Below are 20,288 nucleotides of genomic sequence, written 5' to 3'. Positions count from 1 at the left end.
GAATTTGTGATCTGCACAGATTAAAATTTGATATTCCCAAAAAATTTAAAACACCGAATTAATCATAAAATGAGTCTTTATCATGGCTTTTTCGCGATAACAAACATAAATTTTGCAAAACTTTGATATATTGCACCTTTTTCATTGAATAATTTGTACATATAACTTTGCACTGCATGAATTGTTATTAACCCGCAGTCTTGTAACTACTAACTAGGTCTGTTGGGAACTTAGCCCTCGACGGGACGGAGTGAAACCCGTACGTATAATGAGGCGACAGATTTAAATCTTAACTGTAGCTAGTCCTATTTCTTTCCTAGTAATGTTGTACGATAAAAGGGGGATGTTAGATATATAACAAGAATCTTCAGTATATTAGCCCATTTATATTTTCTTAAACGTGCGTGTGTCTCACGTCAGGTACGTTGTCGTTAACGGTCGTATTTCATATCGTAATATTACCCCACCCCCTTTATTTAGAAAACTGAGTGTTAATAGCAGATCTAACATTGTTTCTGTTGAATTTATATATATCTTTCATGGAATCGAGATAGTTAAGAGCGAGACATATTGACAAAGTGTAATCACCTGTCTATTTATCGTAGACTTAATGTCTGCATCAAGATGTTTTTTTTTTTATTTCTGTCGTTGGGCTGCTGTTCCATTGACGTATAACCCATATCTGATTCTCCTTCTATTTCACACTTAATTTTAGGTGTATACTGCTGGCTGAAAAAAAAAATAATCTTATAGCACCTGTTAGGACACCTGTCTAATGTTGAAGATTACACGTCGACCTCTAGATGTCTTTTGGTTATTTCTGTAGATGGGTTGCTGTCTCATTGACGTTTACCTCACATCTCCTTTTATTCATGCAGCACTTAATTGTGCACTGATGGCTGACAAAAATTATCATATATAAATCTGATAGGCTAAGCACTGCCCGTTTTTCTTTGTATCAAGTATAGTGGATCGATCTGATTATTTTCTGCTTAACGTCCAGTGGCAAATATTCCGTGCATATCAAAGCTATTGTGTCAGAAATTCAAGTCTAGTCTACTTAAACATTTGCTTTTTTTGTATTTTTCTGAGTGAAGAAAGACAGAATTCTATAGAAACGCAGATATGCACTTGCTTCAAATGTGTTTTCTGGAATAAAACTACTATGCAATTTGAAGCATTTATAGCTATTTCGTCTTAAGTTGGAATAAAGCGGCAGTTATTTCATAGCAAATTTATCTTGTCTCGACTTGACTGTGCTGAAAAACTCAACATATTGCATAATAGAGCGCACTGGTTTCCGAAAGTTGGATAGTATAAAAACAGGTACTTCCGATCTGAGCAACAGGGCAAACATGTCTCCCATCATAATTTCATATATTTATTTTATTATTCACGAGAAACCTCCATCAAAGATTCTACAGTGATCCCAAGACGATGAGCCTTTCATTTGATATCAATTAATAAACAATTTTTTTTTTACTTCTGGACAAAACTACAGCTTCGAGTAGGAACTATTTTGTTTAACATATGTACTACTTTCTTGTATGTTCTATGTGACCGGGTCCGAATAATATACTTTCTTGGTGTCAAGCGAAAAACAAAGGAATTAACGCACACACAATTTTGGGAAATTAGCGCAGCTCTACGTAAGTCTTACTAATTTTCTGAAGACAAATACAAATAAGCAAAAACTAAACGATGAGGAAAATGACCAAACAGAAAAAAAAATCTCCTTCTTTCTTGATTATTTCTTTTTTCATACCAACAATAGTCAGACTCTTTTTGAAACTCCACCCCTTGCACGTGAAAAGTGGTGTATATTTTAACTGAGAATCTTATTAAATAAAAAAAAACAGCGAATTTCATACCGTTCAGTTTTGTGTTGTTGGCTAGCTGTTTTATTGATGTATACCTTGCATCTCCTTTTATTCATATGAATGTTTTATGTGTCAAAAAGTTATTGCCTATTTATTAAACATTGAAAGTATTTCGCATTTTATAGCTGATGTTTATCATTTGAAAAATCTGTTTCAAGGCATCCCCCTTTTCTTAAAAAAAAAATAATACCAAAAACAATGCAAAAGGCAAAAGTAAAACAAAAAAATCGTTTTCCAGACATAATACGTAACAAAACAAGCTTCGTCTTTCAGAGGTAAGCATACGATGTACTGGGTTTGAAACCCTTATATAGTACACAATTTGCCAAATTTCCTCAGAGAAGGTATTGGCAAAAATATGGATAGTTATATACGTATTATATACTTTTGTAGGTTTTTGCCATTTTTCGTCTTTTTTGAATTTGTGATCTGCACAGATTAAAATTTGATATTCCCAAAAAATTTCAAACACCGAATTAATCATAAAATGAGTCTTTATCATGGCTTTTTCGCGATAACAAACATAAATTTTGCAAAACTTTGATATATTGCACCTTTTTCATTGAATAATTTGTACATATAACTTTGCACTGCATGAATTGTTATTAACCCGCAGTCTTGTAACTACTAACTAGGTCTGTTGGGAACTTAGCCCTCGACGGGACGGAGTGAAACCCGTACGTGTAATGAGGCGACAGATTTAAATCTTAACTGTAGCTAGTCCTATTTCTTTCCTAGTAATGTTGTACGATAAAAGGGGGATGTTAGATATATAACAAGAATCTTCAGTATATTAGCCCATTTATATTTTCTTAAACGTGCGTGTGTCTCACGTCAGGTACGTTGTCGTTAACGGTCGTATTTCATATCGTAATATTACCCCACCCCCTTTATTTAGAAAACTGAGTGTTAATAGCAGATCTAACATTGTTTCTGTTGAATTTATATATATCTTTCATGGAATCGAGATAGTTAAGAGCGAGACATATTGACAAAGTGTAATCACCTGTCTATTTATCGTAGACTTAATGTCTGCATCAAGATGTTTTTTTTTTTATTTCTGTCGTTGGGCTGCTGTTCCATTGACGTATAACCCATATCTGATTCTCCTTCTATTTCACACTTAATTTTAGGTGTATACTGCTGGCTGAAAAAAAAAATAATCTTATAGCACCTGTTAGGACACCTGTCTAATGTTGAAGATTACACGTCGACCTCTAGATGTCTTTTGGTTATTTCTGTAGATGGGTTGCTGTCTCATTGACGTTTACCTCACATCTCCTTTTATTCATGCAGCACTTAATTGTGCACTGATGGCTGACAAAAATTATCATATATAAATCTGATAGGCTAAGCACTGCCCGTTTTTCTTTGTATCAAGTATAGTGGATCGATCTGATTATTTTCTGCTTAACGTCCAGTGGCAAATATTCCGTGCATATCAAAGCTATTGTGTCAGAAATTCAAGTCTAGTCTACTTAAACATTTGCTTTTTTTGTATTTTTCTGAGTGAAGAAAGACAGAATTCTATAGAAACGCAGATATGCACTTGCTTCAAATGTGTTTTCTGGAATAAAACTACTATGCAATTTGAAGCATTTATAGCTATTTCGTCTTAAGTTGGAATAAAGCGGCAGTTATTTCATAGCAAATTTATCTTGTCTCGACTTGACTGTGCTGAAAAACTCAACATATTGCATAATAGAGCGCACTGGTTTCCGAAAGTTGGATAGTATAAAAACAGGTACTTCCGATCTGAGCAACAGGGCAAACATGTCTCCCATCATAATTTCATATATTTATTTTATTATTCACGAGAAACCTCCATCAAAGATTCTACAGTGATCCCAAGACGATGAGCCTTTCATTTGATATCAATTAATAAACAATTTTTTTTTTACTTCTGGACAAAACTACAGCTTCGAGTAGGAACTATTTTGTTTAACATATGTACTACTTTCTTGTATGTTCTATGTGACCGGGTCCGAATAATATACTTTCTTGGTGTCAAGCGAAAAACAAAGGAATTAACGCACACACAATTTTGGGAAATTAGCGCAGCTCTACGTAAGTCTTACTAATTTTCTGAAGACAAATACAAATAAGCAAAAACTAAACGATGAGGAAAATGACCAAACAGAAAAAAAAATCTCCTTCTTTCTTGATTATTTCTTTTTTCATACCAACAATAGTCAGACTCTTTTTGAAACTCCACCCCTTGCACGTGAAAAGTGGTGTATATTTTAACTGAGAATCTTATTAAATAAAAAAAAAACAGCGAATTTCATACCGTTCAGTTTTGTGTTGTTGGCTAGCTGTTTTATTGATGTATACCTTGCATCTCCTTTTATTCATATGAATGTTTTATGTGTCAAACAGTTATTGCCTATTTATTAAACATTGAAAGTATTTCGCATTTTATAGCTGATGTTTATCATTTGAAAAATCTGTTTCAAGGCATCCCCCTTTTCTTAAAAAAAAATAATACCAAAAACAATGCAAAAGGCAAAAGTAAAACAAAAAAATCGTTTTCCAGACATAATACGTAACAAAACAAGCTTCGTCTTTCAGAGGTAAGCATACGATGTACTGGGTTTGAAACCCTTATATAGTACACAATTTGCCAAATTTCCTCAGAGAAGGTATTGGCAAAAATATGGATAGTTATATACGTATTATATACGTTTGTAGGTTTTTGCCATTTTTCGTCTTTTTTGAATTTGTGATCTGCACAGATTAAAATTTGATATTCCCAAAAAATTTAAAACACCGAATTAATCATAAAATGAGTCTTTATCATGGCTTTTTCGCGATAACAAACATAAATTTTGCAAAACTTTGATATATTGCACCTTTTTCATTGAATAATTTGTACATATAACTTTGCACTGCATGAATTGTTATTAACCCGCAGTCTTGTAACTACTAACTAGGTCTGTTGGGAACTTAGCCCTCGACGGGACGGAGTGAAACCCGTACGTATAATGAGGCGACAGATTTAAATCTTAACTGTAGCTAGTCCTATTTCTTTCCTAGTAATGTTGTACGATAAAAGGGGGATGTTAGATATATAACAAGAATCTTCAGTATATTAGCCCATTTATATTTTCTTAAACGTGCGTGTGTCTCACGTCAGGTACGTTGTCGTTAACGGTCGTATTTCATATCGTAATATTACCCCACCCCCTTTATTTAGAAAACTGAGTGTTAATAGCAGATCTAACATTGTTTCTGTTGAATTTATATATATCTTTCATGGAATCGAGATAGTTAAGAGCGAGACATATTGACAAAGTGTAATCACCTGTCTATTTATCGTAGACTTAATGTCTGCATGAAGATGTTTTTTTTTTATTTCTGTCGTTGGGCTGCTGTTCCATTGACGTATAACCCATATCTGATTCTCCTTCTATTTCACACTTAATTTTAGGTGTATACTGCTAGCTGAAAAAAAATAAAAATCTTATAGCACCTGTTAGGACACCTGTCTAATGTTGAAGATTACACGTCGACCTCTAGATGTCTTTTGGTTATTTCTGTAGATGGGTTGCTGTCTCATTGACGTTTACCTCACATCTCCTTTTATTCATGCAGCACTTAATTGTGCACTGATGGCTGACAAAAATTATCATATATAAATCTGATAGGCTAAGCACTGCCCGTTTTTCTTTGTATCAAGTATAGTGGATTGATCTGATTATTTTCTGCTTAACGTCCAGTGGCAAATATTCCGTGCATATCAAAGCTATTGTGTCAGAAATTCAAGTCTAGTCTACTTAAACATTTGCTTTTTTTGTATTTTTCTGAGTGAAGAAAGACAGAATTCTATAGAAACGCAGATATGCACTTGCTTCAAATGTGTTTTCTGGAATAAAACTACTATGCAATTTGAAGCATTTATAGCTATTTCGTCTTAAGTTGGAATAAAGCGGCAGTTATTTCATAGCAAATTTATCTTGTCTCGACTTGACTGTGCTGAAAAACTCAACATATTGCATAATAGAGCGCACTGGTTTCCGAAAGTTGGATAGTATAAAAACAGGTACTTCCGATCTGAGCAACAGGGCAAACATGTCTCCCATCATAATTTCATATATTTATTTTATTATTCACGAGAAACCTCCATCAAAGATTCTACAGTGATCCCAAGACGATGAGCCTTTCATTTGATATCAATTAAAAAACAATTTTTTTTTTTTACTTCTGGACAAAACTGCAGCTTCGAGTAGGAACTATTTTGTTTAACATATGTACTACTTTGTTGTATGTTCTATGTGACCGGGTCCGAATAATATACTTTCTTGGTGTCAAGCGAAAAACAAAGGAATTAACGCACACACAATTTTGGGAAATTAGCGCAGCTCTACGTAAGTCTTACTAATTTTCTGAAGACAAATACAAATAAGCAAAAACTAAACGATGAGGAAAATGACCAAACAGAAAAAAAAATCTCCTTCTTTCTTGATTATTTCTTTTTTCATACCAACAATAGTCAGACTCTTTTTGAAACTCCACCCCTTGCACGTGAAAAGTGGTGTATATTTTAACTGAGAATCTTATTGAATAAAAAAAAACAGCGAATTTCATACCGTTCAGTTTTGTGTTGTTGGCTAACTGTTTTATTGATGTATACCTTACATCTCCTTTTATTCATATGAATGTTTTATGTGTCAAAAAGTTATTGCCTATTTATTAAACATTGAAAGTATTTCGCATTTTATAGCTGATGTTTATCATTTGAAAAATCTGTTTCAAGGCATCCCCCTTTTCTTAAAAAAAAATAATACCAAAACAATGCAAAAAGCAAAAGTAAAACAAAAAAAATCGTTTTCCAGACATAATACGTAACAAAACAAGCATGTCTTTCAGAGGTAATCATACGATGTACTGGGTTTGAAACCCTTATATAGTACACAATTTGCAAAATTTCCTCAGAGAAGGTATTGGCAAAAATATGGATGGTTATATACGTATTATATACGTTTGTAGGTTTTTGCCATTTTTCGTCTTTTTTGAATTTGTGATCTGCACAGATTAAAATTTAATATTCCCAAAAAATTTTAAACAACGACTCAATCATAAAATGAGTCTTTAGCATGGCTTTTTCGCGATAACAAACACAAATTTTGCAAAACTTTGATATATTGCACCTTTTTCATTGAATAATTTGTACATATAACTTTGCACTGCATGGATTGTTATTAACCCGCAGTCTTGTAACTACTAACTAGGTCTGTTGGGAACTTAGCCCTCGACGGGACGGAATGAAACCCGTACGTACAATGAGGCGACAGATTTAAATCTTAACTGTAGCTAGTCCTATTTCTTTCCTAGTAATGTTGTGCGATAAAAGGGGGATGTTAGATATATAACAAGAATCTTCAGTATATTAGCCCATTTATATTTTCTTAAACGTGCGTGTGTCCCACGTCAGGTACATTGTCGTTAACGGTCGTATTTCATATCGTAATGTTACCCCACCCCCTTTATTTCGAAAATTGAGTGTTAATAGCAGATCTAACATTCTATTTTAGTTCCTTAACGATTGAAAGAGCATAAGACAGAAGAACCGAACCATGATGTTACCATGTGTAGTTGAACATCTATTTAATGTAGATATATAAAGAACTTTATCAGTTTATATGGTTTCTTGTGTAATTTAAGAAGTCAATATATAGTGGAAATCTTATTGTGTTCTGCAGCAGCTTTCAGTTTCGTCGTTTTTGTAAACCATTCATCTATAATCTCAACTTCAGTAAATGTTGTAGGGATGAAATTACGCGAATATTTGAACTAAATTTTAGGTATTTCAGTTCAAACGTCTTAAAATTTGTTGGTTGCTTGGTGAACAGGTGAACACACAAAACGCTTTCCTAGAGTGGTTATTTGTTTTAAGTTATGTATCGTTTAAGTGAAACGATTTTGCATAAAATTCTTGTGGGGATGTTTCCTTCCAGTGAATATTAAAGGGTGACCGATTTTATGAAATTTGTAACTTATTCATTTGTTAGTTCATTTCTTCAATCAGATATATAACATTAAATTTATTCACACCGCGGTGGTCTCGTGGAAACAAATATACTGGCATGAAAATACGGATTTTTTGTTATTAAAATTTGCTGTTACAAAATTTTAGAAATTATTTTAAATTAAGGAATCATATATCTCCCTCATGCAAGGCTCTGATTCCTTGTTCGGCTTCGGCTACACTTTTTTGTCCTTTTTTTTATTATAGCTCTTCATTTTTTTAATAAGCTTTGGATTTTCAAATATTTTGGCCCCGGGCTTCACTAAAGAGACATTTATTGTCGAAATGCGCATCTGGTGCAGAAAAATTGGTACCGTTAATGTTATTATAAAGACAAATATTGCAGACATTTTGTATTAAAAAAAGTACCAAAACAATGACGTAAAAGTAGTATATAAATCATATATGTTTGATAAAATAGTTTCAACAAGATTTTATATTGAATAAGACACAGAAAAAATATAGATATGTTTTGTCAATACATTAAACGTTGTCTACACGAAAACTCTATCTTAAAGATATATTTTGCACACATAATACTGCATGAGAATTGTGAATTTTATGTTCATCGCTAAACCAGGCACTTGTATCGGATTTTTTTTACCTACATACCTTAATATAACACGACGTACCCAACTAAAATAAAGAAAAATGTTAAAATTGATAATATAAATAATATCTGATTTATGACTACACAAAAAGAAAAGAAAATAACATTTATATCAAACTATGAATTTGATAATTTGTATTTTGATAATATTTGATAAATGGAAACATTTACCACCTTATGACACTCGGTCGCGAACTGGGACATAATATATTGACTTATAATAGTACCAGGTTGCGAACTTTCGCTTTTTTTTTTCGATTCCGCGGTTATCTATTTCACTGAAACTTGTTACTCCGTAAATCTTCTTTAGATTATCTACAAAATGTCGTATGACACGCCTATTTTTGTTGTAGGAATCATTCGTAGCAGGCCTTTCAAGTAGGTCAACCGTAAATTTATTTCGTCTTCTCACAGTGAAATGGCAATGTTCACATCGCAGTGAATGATTAATTGTAAAAAGTATTTGAATTTTCCCTAAAACCTGTTAGTTTTTCTATGAATATAACTTATTATTCATATAGAAGCAAAAAATTACAGGCCAATCTCACTGACCTGTGCACCTTGCAAGCTGTTGGAACACATAATCTACAAACACATTCTAAAACACATCATAAAGCAAAAAATACTGACAAATTAAAATCATGGATTCAGATCAGGTTATTTCAGAATAATATGGCTGTACTAGACTTTTCAAAGGCATTGGATATCGTGCCTCACGACAAACTCAAGGCAAAGCTAAACAGCTATGAAATAGGTGGAAATCTGAATACATGGTAAGCGTAATTCCTGCAAAAACAATCTATTATATATATGCGGGTTGCTGTATAAGGTGAGCATTCGGGGTATGCCCATGTAGACTCTGGCGTACCACAAGGCACATTATTAGGACGACTGCTCTTCCTCTGCCACATCAACGACCTACCGGAATGTGTAAAATCCCAAGTTCGACTATTTGCAGACGACTACCTACTTTATCGAGAAATTAACACCTCGAAAGACCACCAAATCTCCAAGAAGATCTGAAAGCTCTGGATGTATGGGCATCAAAATGGAGAATGATATTCAACGCAAAAAAATGTTACATAATGAACGTCAAACAAAAATCAACACAATTCTATTATAATTATTAATATCCTTGGTTCTGCAATGCGCAGATGTAGCGTGATCGACATCTAGCAAATAATTCCACTCTAACCGGTGATAAGGGGCGTTTTGAACTTGCAGTGCAATGACAATGTATCTGTGATGAATAACAGCATTGAAAGTGAAGTTCCTTTGCTTTTAGGTACGTTTTTTTCATGTGCGTGAAGTGATTTGTGTCAAAAATTGATTTACATTTTTTTATTCCAACAAATGCTTTGAATAAAACATTTGTTTAGAAATGACTAAATGTTATTATTCGCATGTGTGGATGTTTATATTGGCTGCTGCACAGCAACGATGATTCTTTGATCTAAACATTTTTATCATTTGGCAAATTATCTTGACATAATTAGAATTGTTTTAGAGGAAATGCAGGTAAAATTCAATTGATTTCCTAATCAAATTGCTAGGTTATGGATACAAAAAAATCCGAATTATTTATCCATTGTCTGAAGAAATTTGTCTTGCACTAACCAAAGGGGATGTACGTAGACCTTAGAGGGTAAAGTTTCAAAATTATGTTTAATTTCCTTCTCTACTGATTATTATGGTAATCTTATTCATAAAACACTGAATATTTTGTTCCTTTGAACTTCCTAAATATACTAGTACTTTTGAAATATAGTCGGAACCTAATCGACCAGTCAGGCAAGATGTTTATGTAACATTTATTTTTCAAAATGGTAATCATTAAAATTGAAAGTAATAAAATATAAGAAATGAAGATGCTCACAACCTATAATTGGCATTTCTACAAAAATATAATGTGTAATGGTCCACAAATATAGATGAACATCTAACAAACCTCAAACTAAACAAAAAGCTTAATGTGGTGAAAGGGGATGGAGGGAGGGAAAATTTATAAAATCCCAAATAAAAATCTTGTTTACAAATGATTGATCTTCAGACACCAATAGTGTGTAATACATTGTGTATAAAATGACCAATGGTCATCCAGTCAAAAGATCGTAATGCAGGGGTTCCCAAAAGGGCTTAGAAAAATGTAAATTCCGAAACAAATTAATGGTTTCATTCGTTCGCATAAAAAGATTTATTAAAATAACTGGTTGTATATGCTGCTTTAAATTCAATTTCAAAAGATTTTATCAATATTTATTTTAATTTAAGTTTGGTCTTAAGAGTCTAGGCATGATGAAACCAACTACCATATACAAAGACTACTATTGAGTTCCATAGCAAATATTCACAATTTAAACAGTGTATAATATTGGATAAAAGACACAAAGCTCTTAATTTATTCATTGCATTTTCGGTATCATTATTAAAATTTGTCACTAATATTCTGAAGTTTTGACACTTTTTTCTTGCATTAAATTCATATTTCAAAGATTCGATCAAATTATATTTTTATTTAAATCCTATAAATTTTAGTTTGGTCTTGGTAGTCTAGGCGTGAAAAAATCAAATATGCAACATATTTGCAGAACTACATCAGTTGTGGTAAGTTTCAAGTTTTTCTCCGGAGAGTTGTCCTTCATAGTTAATGTTTTGTGAATTCCTGAATTATCTTTATTACCATTTCAATATAAATCAGTGTCCACATTCGTCCATCAGACAACACAAGTTTGTGTCCACACATGTGTGTATATATATAGATATATACAAGTCTAAATTGAAAACAACGTTCAAACCTAAGATTGCGTTGGATAAAAACCGCAATTTTTATACGTGTGCATGCAAAACCAAATTTCTTGTTAGAGGGGTCTAAATACAGCACAAACAACATTTTCCTAAAGATCAAAAAAGTGAAAAAGTATATTTTAACAAAACGTATTTGACTAACAGGTCGAACAACAAATGTTCTTTAACCCTGCTGACTGCCATTGGCGATTGCCAAATAAACGGATCACCGATGTAATAAATGGATCTTAATTATAAATTTAATACTAAACAGAAAACAATAAACTTGCGGAAAAAATGGTATACCGCAAACAAAAATATACATATAGTCTGAAATTATTAAGAATCTTTTTTAGTCAGTTGTATTAGTCATGATATTTATATGCTTCACTAAAGGATCCATTCGTTACAATATTAAATTTAAGATAATTGAAATAGATTACCGTCGTCGAAGGAATGGAAACCTTAACCAAATAATAAACCTGTAAATAGCTCAAGTATTTTAAAATCACTTGTTTTTATCATAATTCGTTGACCACAGGGGAATTTCTACTTCTATTATCTAGATTGAAAGCTCACAACAAGCGATGTAAGTACACACTGGCATGATTTTTAAATACAAAGTATCAGTATAGTCAATCAACTTTCTTTATTAATTATCATTTTGCATTCAGAGTTATAACTTGTGTACCTTCTAAAGACCTCACCGATTTCATACGCAGTCTGTATGAAAAAATAAATATTCAAATAAGTATCTATATGACTTTTTATCAATGCATGCATTCAACTGTACCTGTTTTTTGATATCATGGTATTAGCTTTTGTATGTCGGTTAAAAGCTCAATGGAGCTAATGTTCTGTCCTTGTTTGTATACTATGCCGACTGTAAACAAAGCTTATTTATTATTTATTATTTGTATGATACAGGAGGCATCACACCAAAAAACTGAGTTTGCCTTTTGTGCATTAGTGGATCATACCTTTTTGTGTGTGATGAACGCACATTTTAACAATATAAATAGGACGAAACTCACAATTGTGCCAAACAGACGATGAATCTATTTATTGTATTTTGGTATCATGTTCTTAGGCATTAAACCAATAAAGACTTTATACGTTCTATTAAGGAGCCCTAGGGCCGCTTGCAATATGTTGAGTGGCAAGGATGAGCTTCTAGCATATGCCAGTTTTTAATGTTTCATAATATATGATAAGAAAGCAACACATTATTGAGTATGCTGTTATACGTACTCACAGCTTATAAGATGCTGGTGATGTTAAATGACATGTATGTTTTAAGTAACTTCATGAAAACGGCACTTTTGAACAGCTCAAATTGACCATACCAGATCATTGATAAGTTTAATCAGTTCTTCCAACTAAAATCAATCTTTTCATCTATTTTGTTGAAAAAATACAATAATGTTTACCTATTCAAAGACTACTCAAAAGTTTATATGAAAGAGATGGTAAATCTCGTATCTATGCTGCCCCCCACCCCCACTACAAATAAATCGAAAAATAACGCCGTACTCCACTTCTCAACCGTAAAATGAAATACGTTGCAAATAAAAGAAAAACGCATCAATGAATAGAAACATTTAGCATTATTTATATTATAGCTTTTCAATACCAAAAAATGACGGACACACGAGAGAAGAAAAAGTTATTGGTGCTTTTAATTGATGGTTTTCGTTGGGATTACTTTGATATACCTGGCCTAGAGCTTCCAGGATTCAAACAACTGTTTCAACAAGGAATAAAAGCAGATTATATGGTTAATGATTTCCCCTCATTGTCATATCCAAATTATTACTCATTAATGACAGGTACAAATTAATATATAAATTACTCTTTATAACAGAAATGTGTTTTTATTTACCACCGTTTACAAGCTTCCGCCAGAAGCTCATTATATTCAAAGCATATAAAAATCTATTAGACTTTATTTATTAGAACTGCTAAAACGGAATTAAACAAGTACACCAATGGAATAATCATCTCCTGCCAATAACAACCATATTTCCGCCGATGATATTGGAAGGAATATAACAGTTAGATATAAATCCTGCACATTTAAGACTGATAGATTCGGTACACTTACTGATACGTAAAAGCTTCATCTACTAACACAACTTATTAGATACATTTTCTACTTTAACCGAAATTAGCATCGTGACATTTGTATTTTTCTAGTCTTTTTCCTGTTGACGGTCTTCTTACTTGTATTTATACTGTGGTGCTGGATTAAGATTTCTAATAAATGGAATATTTGATATATTTATGATCACTTTCTTTACTGTTGTAATGAGCCATATGCAGGACAGATACACGTAAATTTTTGTCCTTGTAAAATGATTGATCTTAATAATTTACTTCATCCTATATTTCTATATCTTATGACATTGAATTGTCTTTTATAAGGGCTACATGTAGAAAATCATGGATTTGTTGGTAATTTTATGTGGAATGCAGAACGGGGAAATAGCTTTGAAATGAAGATGGAAACCGCTGAATCGAAATATTCACACTGGTTTGAAGGTGCTGAACCACTATGGATTACTGCAGTAAAACAGGTGATTTTATAAAATTATGCAAGAACATGAAATTTTTATTGTGTAAAGCTTACGGTCTCACGGCAAGAACATGATGTCTCATTAATTGTTGTAACGTAGACGGTCTCAATGCAATAACATGAGGTATCATTCTTGTAAAGTTTAAGGGTCACAATGCTGTTACATGAGGTCTCATTGTTGAAAAGCTTACGGTCCCAATGCAATAACATGAGTTCTCATTGTTGAAAAGCTTACGGTCTCAATGCAAGAACATGAGGCATCATTGTTGTAAGTTTGCGTTCTCAATGCAAGAACATGAGGCATAACTGTTGGCAAGCTTACGACCACGGTTTCTATGCAAGAACATGAAGTATCATTGTTGGCAAGCTTACGGTCTCAATGCAAGAACATGATGTATCATTGTTGTAAAGCGTACGGTCTCAATGCAAGAACATGATGTATCATTGTTGTAAATCTTCCGGTCTCAATGCAAGAACATGATGTATCATTGTTGTAAAGCTTACGGTCTCAATGCAAGAACATGATATATCATTGTTGTCAAGCGTACAAGATCAACAGCCTGACTTAAATAGTAAGGATATACTAATCCAGATAAACAGAAGACCCCACTATGAGAATGTATTGTTCAAGTACTTTCATGCAATGTTAAAAAGATATGTATACAGTTGGGAAACAGACTCAGAAGTATGCTAAAAATCAATATTTATACAAACCATATACTTAAGAATGGCCATGTTATCAAGACTAAACAAAGAGATTTGACAAACAGCACAGGAAATACATTTAAAAAGTCGGATATGGACTGAAAAGCTCCGGAAACATAACCAGGTTTAATTTTGTTCCAAACAATGTATCATGTAAATGGATAAGGCGAATACGGATATTTGACGAGTTAGATAATAAATTAAAGATGCAAGGAATTCAAGTGACGCAATATATTAACTCTGATATACATATTATATTTAGGAAAAGAGAACACATATGTTTGAGTGGCCTGGCGGACATATTCCAAACAATGGAACGACATCTACATTTTACGATGAAATGGGCGTTGATGATTGGCCAATGATTTCCCATATGATGAAGAATTTAAAGAAAGCTTTCAACCTATTCAAAACTGATAAGATAGACATGGCAGGTACGTAACTTCTTGCCAGTATGTTAAGTACTACCACGAATTATTTGATATGGTTTGATTGTGAAATTTCTGTTCATAAATTTAATATAAAACTAGACCGAAGATGCAGCTTCTTCAGACAAAGCTCACCATTGAGAGTTTTAACTGATTTGTTAATGTCCTTTCAGTTTTAGGTATATATATAGCTTCCAAAATACTTTTGTTTGTATTGTTTCTTACGAAGATTATTCCAGAAACATGTGTCATGTGCACTATAGTATTTTACTGGGTGGTTTATTAACTAAATACCCGGTTTTTCCCGGTTATATATTTATTATGTTTTGACTTAATATTTTGATAATTTGATAATTTCAAAATGCTAATTTGCCGTTGTTAATAAGTCTTACTCTACCTAACTGTACCTTCTTTCCTAGGCTTAATGCAAGCATGTTTGTCTCTTCCTTCCAGTTTAACATATTGCTTAAATTGCATGATACATTTGCTACCAGGAGTTAAACAACAACAAAAAAAAAACATGAACTTGGTCCATTTCTTTCTTTTTATTATTTGAAAAGAGACGATGTCGTGAATGTGAAACATTAAGAGATCACGAATTCTCTTTTCAGGTGTATTCGTGGATGTAGTAGATGATGGGGGACACAGTTATGGTCCTAACTCTAACGAGTTAAAAGACATTATCAGACAAACAGACGACGCTATCAAACAAATGTTAGACATGATAGTACAGGAAGGTTTGGAGAACAAAGTTAATATAGTTATATTTTCTGACCATGGAATGACCGAAATTTCGGAGTCTCGAACGATAGATATATCAGATCATATTGGCAGCCCGGATGTAGAAGTGGTCAGGGATAAAGGTGCTGTATGTAGCATATGGCCAAGAGAAGGAAAATTAGAAAAAGTAACAACTTATCTTTTACTTATAAATCAAAGGCTAATACATTTATTTTGTCAAAAGGAACAGAACCAAAAATCCTAGGAAATAACTAATTAATAACTGACACCAAACTCCAAAGAATACCGTTTTTATGCCCTTTGACGGAATAATTTCATGCAAAGTCTACTGAAAAATTGATACATACTAATGAATAATTTGATTTATTCATAAGTCAAATGTTTTTATTAAAAAAAGGATCATATCCATCCATATTTATATTGATTGATCCCTTACCAAGTCAGGAACCTCTTAGAGTAGTTGTCTTTTGTCATATCTTAATGTTTTCTGCTATTTAGAAGATTTTATGTTAAAGTAGAAGATTTGAGAAGTTTCTGTTTAATTATTTTTCGATTCTGGGTGATTTAGATTTTTACATATATATCTATCTATTGTTGACCTCTAAATGTGTTTTGATTATTTTGTCTCTGGTTGATGTCGCATTGACGTATATCCCACACATATTTTTTTTTAAATATTATTAATTTTCAGTCAGCATTTTTGTTATTGATAAAGATAAGACTCTTAAACAATACACTGGAACTAAAACTGAAAACAACATATACGCGAAGGCTTTCAAAACTGATTAGGCTCCTCCACCGTAGAGATCTTACTCGATCCGATTTATAGCAGTTAATTAAACATATTTCAAGAGACAAATCTGACAACCAACATAAAAGTCGTTCATATAACATGAAAAGAGTCTAACTGACAATGCTTCCGACTTGATTTATCCCGATTAATTCATTAATGTTTAGTTTTTCTAGAACCAGAGTGTACTGGCATTTTACAAATAGAAGCATTGTTGAATGGTTTTATCACAAGATCTACTAGATTTCTGTGAGGGACAACCTACCTCTGATGAAGTGTGTCTATTTTTTTCTATCCTTAGTCTGTATTTTTTTCTCTCTTTGTTTTGCTTCTACACCGATTTTCGTTTTCAGTATAATATCAATTTTGAAAATCTGTTTTCCTGATATTTGATTTTCAAATCTGTTTATTTTTCAGGTGTATTCTAATCTCCAGCAAATGAACAACAAGCATATAACAGTGTACAAAAAGGAAAATTTACCAGAAAGATGGCATTATAAACATAATCAATTAGTAGCACCCATCATTGTTGTAGCAGAGCTTGGTTGGTACATTTTAACTGTGAGTTTCTTGCTACATAGTATATTGAAAATACTTTTTTTAAGATCTAAAATTAAACTCATGCAATTAAACGATAGTCAATGTAATTGCCCAGTCTAGCATTCATTTGTCAATCTAAGTATGTGAGAAGCAAACAGCTGTTCAGGATGACAATGGAGATCTTGGCTTCAATTTTCAGATTTTTTATGATGTTTTATTGTCCCTTTTACATTAGAAAGAAATAACGGCATTACTTGTACAGATCAGCAATTCAAATATGTTCAATAGATTTTTGCAATAATTCAAAGTCCATTGAATTTTAAAGAACACATAGACCATGTTATAAAACTACAGTCTTTTGTAGCCTTCAGGGCAGAGCATAGACAAATATAGAGCCGGGCCTGCAAAAGGACATCATGGATATGATAATGCAGAAAAAGATATGCGTGGTATATTTTTAGCTTTTGGCCCAGGTACGTTAAATGGTTTTGATCTTTTTTAAATTTAATTATTATAGTTTGTAAAGGATATGGGGGGCGAATTTTATATTTCACCATACGTACATCGAGTATAAAGCTGAGGGGCCTGATGGGGGGGTCTCATCACGATTCACGAGTTGATTTTTTTGTCAATCACGATTCACAGAAAATAAATTTCCATGATCACGGATCACGAAAATATAAAAAAAAATAAATCTGTAGAAAAACGGATCACGATAGCGAAAATGCGCCGATCACGAAGAACGAAAATAACCCATCAGGCCCCTCAAAGCTATATTGGATAGTAATACAAATACACATGCAACTATTATTATTATGTTGGAGAATTATCCAGTACTTACGTAATGTTTTAGCTTTTTCTTACTTTTTATCATATATAACATTTGCATCTGAAAGTACTAGTATTTGATTTGTTTTAAATCATTGATTTCGAATTTGCTTACAGAAAAGTATTTGTTTAAATAAAAAAATGTTTGAAGTCGAACTTAAAGGGTTTGCATGCTTCCGATAGTAATAAGATAGCAAAGTCATTTCATATCACCAATGAGCGTCATATCAATTTGACCATAGTGACCATAAACTTTTTTGAAAATAACGACTATACCCGTGAATGATTTTAATATACTAGTAACTGGATAATGTATGTACACATAAGATATGTAAATCACGTCAAATATGGTAAACTTACCTTCGAATTTTAATGCTGTCATTAAATATTCCACTAAGAAAGCAACAATTATATTTTTAGATACACATACATTAATGAAATATTTAGGCAATAAATGTTTGCTATTGTGTTTATAGTTTCCTATCTATTATCTAATGACGAGATCAATTTTATTCTTAACCAAATTTGGCTTTAATTTTTCAAAACTAAGATTGGCAATGTCAACATACACAGTTACATTTAAGTCATCACAATAACATGATAAATAATGTAACTTGTAAAACATTAGGAGCATTACTTTTTGGGGGTGTTTTTTCTTTAGGCATTCTATCCACATTTTACAAAAATGCATGACAACTACTTATACCCAGTATTTATTCAACATTGTTAAGAATTAAGTATTAAATGATTTCATATTATTACTCTCTTTGCAGATTTCAAGAAAAACTTTCAAAATGGGCCTGTTAAAGCAGTAGATATCTATCAAGTAATGTGCAAAGCACTGAAAATACAACCTCTTCCACATAAGGGCAACTGGTCTAGTGTCAAAGATATATTTATTTGAAAATAGTGTTCAACCTTTTTTAGTTTTAATAAATATGTACATATAAGTATTGTGGTGGTGTAATATATTTAGTATTGTTTGCATACAGTGGTGGGCGCTTGTCCATTGTGGAAATCCTTTAGATGACTATTTTGGGTAACTTATGATTATTATCTAGTTGTTCCAACATACAAATCCTCAATTAATATTGTATTTATGCAAATTATCGTTTCATGGATTTCTTTACAACTGAAATTGGAAATTGCAACTTTACACTTATTTTATTTAATCATGAAGAGGTTTTTGCTAATAGAAAATACGACCTTGGTCTTTGGTATTAACATAAAAAAAAGGATGATGCACGTCTCTCTTCATTTAATTGAATCCAAAAAACTTCACAAAGATCTTTATACAGATTGCATAATAGAAGGCTCTTCTAGATTTTTCTCTTATTGCCTTTTTAAGATTCTTACTATCATTCTTTCTACAGTAAAAGATGGCCTCCAGAAATATTGTGTGAGGTATACTCAACCAGCGGTGTCAATATGAATTCTTAAAAAAGAATGATTCCAACATCTTCAACTACAATCTTATCAATTTTGCAACAAGATCAAAGGTTAGGATTTTTCAACACACTGCACTGCTGTTCTTCATCCTAAATTGAAAGATCGCTTACTCATTAAGGTAGGCTTTTTCTACAAATGGGAATCGTAGATACAGATATCTTGTTTTGAGTCACGGAAAATCTTGTTTTTGGAGAAAAACACTTGACAAACAACAAATACACAGAAGACATATAGATATACAATGCTAGACAACTATTTGGTTAAGTTTGATCAAATGGTGCTTATTATAAAGTCGACGAAAATCGTTAATACCATGACAAAAACGAAAGAAAAACGCCAGTCCACAAAACACTACAGGTGCTCCACAACGGTTAGCATATTCTGCTCTACCTGTTTCTCATGGCAATACAATTTTCGGTAACATAAGAAGGGAATAGTGGGTAAGACAATTGGAACAGATCTATGCTCATTTGTGAAACAGATATTCCTTAACAGCCAATCAATTTATGATGGTGTCTGTAAAATTTCAAAGAATGATTTCAGCTTTACCACTAGGATCCGTTGGAATAATAACTTTCGTGTAAGCAGCAACCCTTCATCAAGGAAGTCATTATAGGAAACGCAAGCTCTTAAATATTGTTTCAACATGGAGATGCATGCTTATATACAGGCGCTGATAGAATATTACAACATATAAATGGAAAATCACATTAGGAAAGCTGAAATCATCTCTTCTCGTAAAGTTTAGTTGTCAACCTACCTCATTGTCAATTTCTAGATGTATTATTAAGTGAAGATATGAGAAAAACTGTATATGTGGTCATTTGTTTCGCGTTTAACGCTACTTTAAGTTCTACTGGCTATATTGTGGCGGTCAGTTTTTATTGGTGGAGATGCGACAGTGCCCGGAAAGAACCACCGACCATCGAC

General features: G+C 32.5%; 1 protein-coding gene across 1 annotated transcript; it reads left to right on the top strand.

Moving 5' to 3' along the window:
* The first annotated feature begins 13,732 nt into the window (after nt 1–13,732).
* On the top strand, nt 13,733–18,841 carry LOC127730082 (glycerophosphocholine cholinephosphodiesterase ENPP6-like). Its single transcript, XM_052238136.1, has 6 exons — nt 13,733–13,878; nt 14,845–15,016; nt 15,622–15,917; nt 16,959–17,102; nt 17,446–17,554; nt 18,683–18,841. Exons 1-6 carry the CDS (start codon nt 13,765–13,767, stop codon nt 18,811–18,813), a joined length of 966 nt encoding a protein of 321 aa, XP_052094096.1. The 5' UTR covers nt 13,733–13,764; the 3' UTR covers nt 18,814–18,841.
* Nucleotides 18,842–20,288: the final 1,447 nt, after the last annotated feature.

The sequence above is a fragment of the Mytilus californianus genome, unplaced genomic scaffold (assembly GCF_021869535.1).
Source record: "Mytilus californianus isolate M0D057914Y unplaced genomic scaffold, xbMytCali1.0.p SCAF_2, whole genome shotgun sequence".
NCBI classification, from domain to species: Eukaryota; Metazoa; Mollusca; class Bivalvia; order Mytilida; family Mytilidae; genus Mytilus; species Mytilus californianus.
The sequence above is the reverse complement of the archived record's forward strand: the minus strand, read 5'-3'. Positions and strand labels throughout refer to the sequence as shown.

Excerpts from the sequence above, each read along its gene's own strand:
- LOC127730082 (XM_052238136.1), top strand. The coding sequence starts at position 13,765 with ATGTGGAATGCAGAACGGGGAAATAGCTTTGAAATGAAGATGGAAACC. Across the intron at positions 13,879-14,844 it reads GGATTACTGCAGTAAAACAG|GAAAAGAGAACACATATGTT; the intron begins GTGATTTTATAA and ends TATTATATTTAG. Across the intron at positions 15,017-15,621 it reads TGATAAGATAGACATGGCAG|GTGTATTCGTGGATGTAGTA; the intron begins GTACGTAACTTC and ends TTCTCTTTTCAG.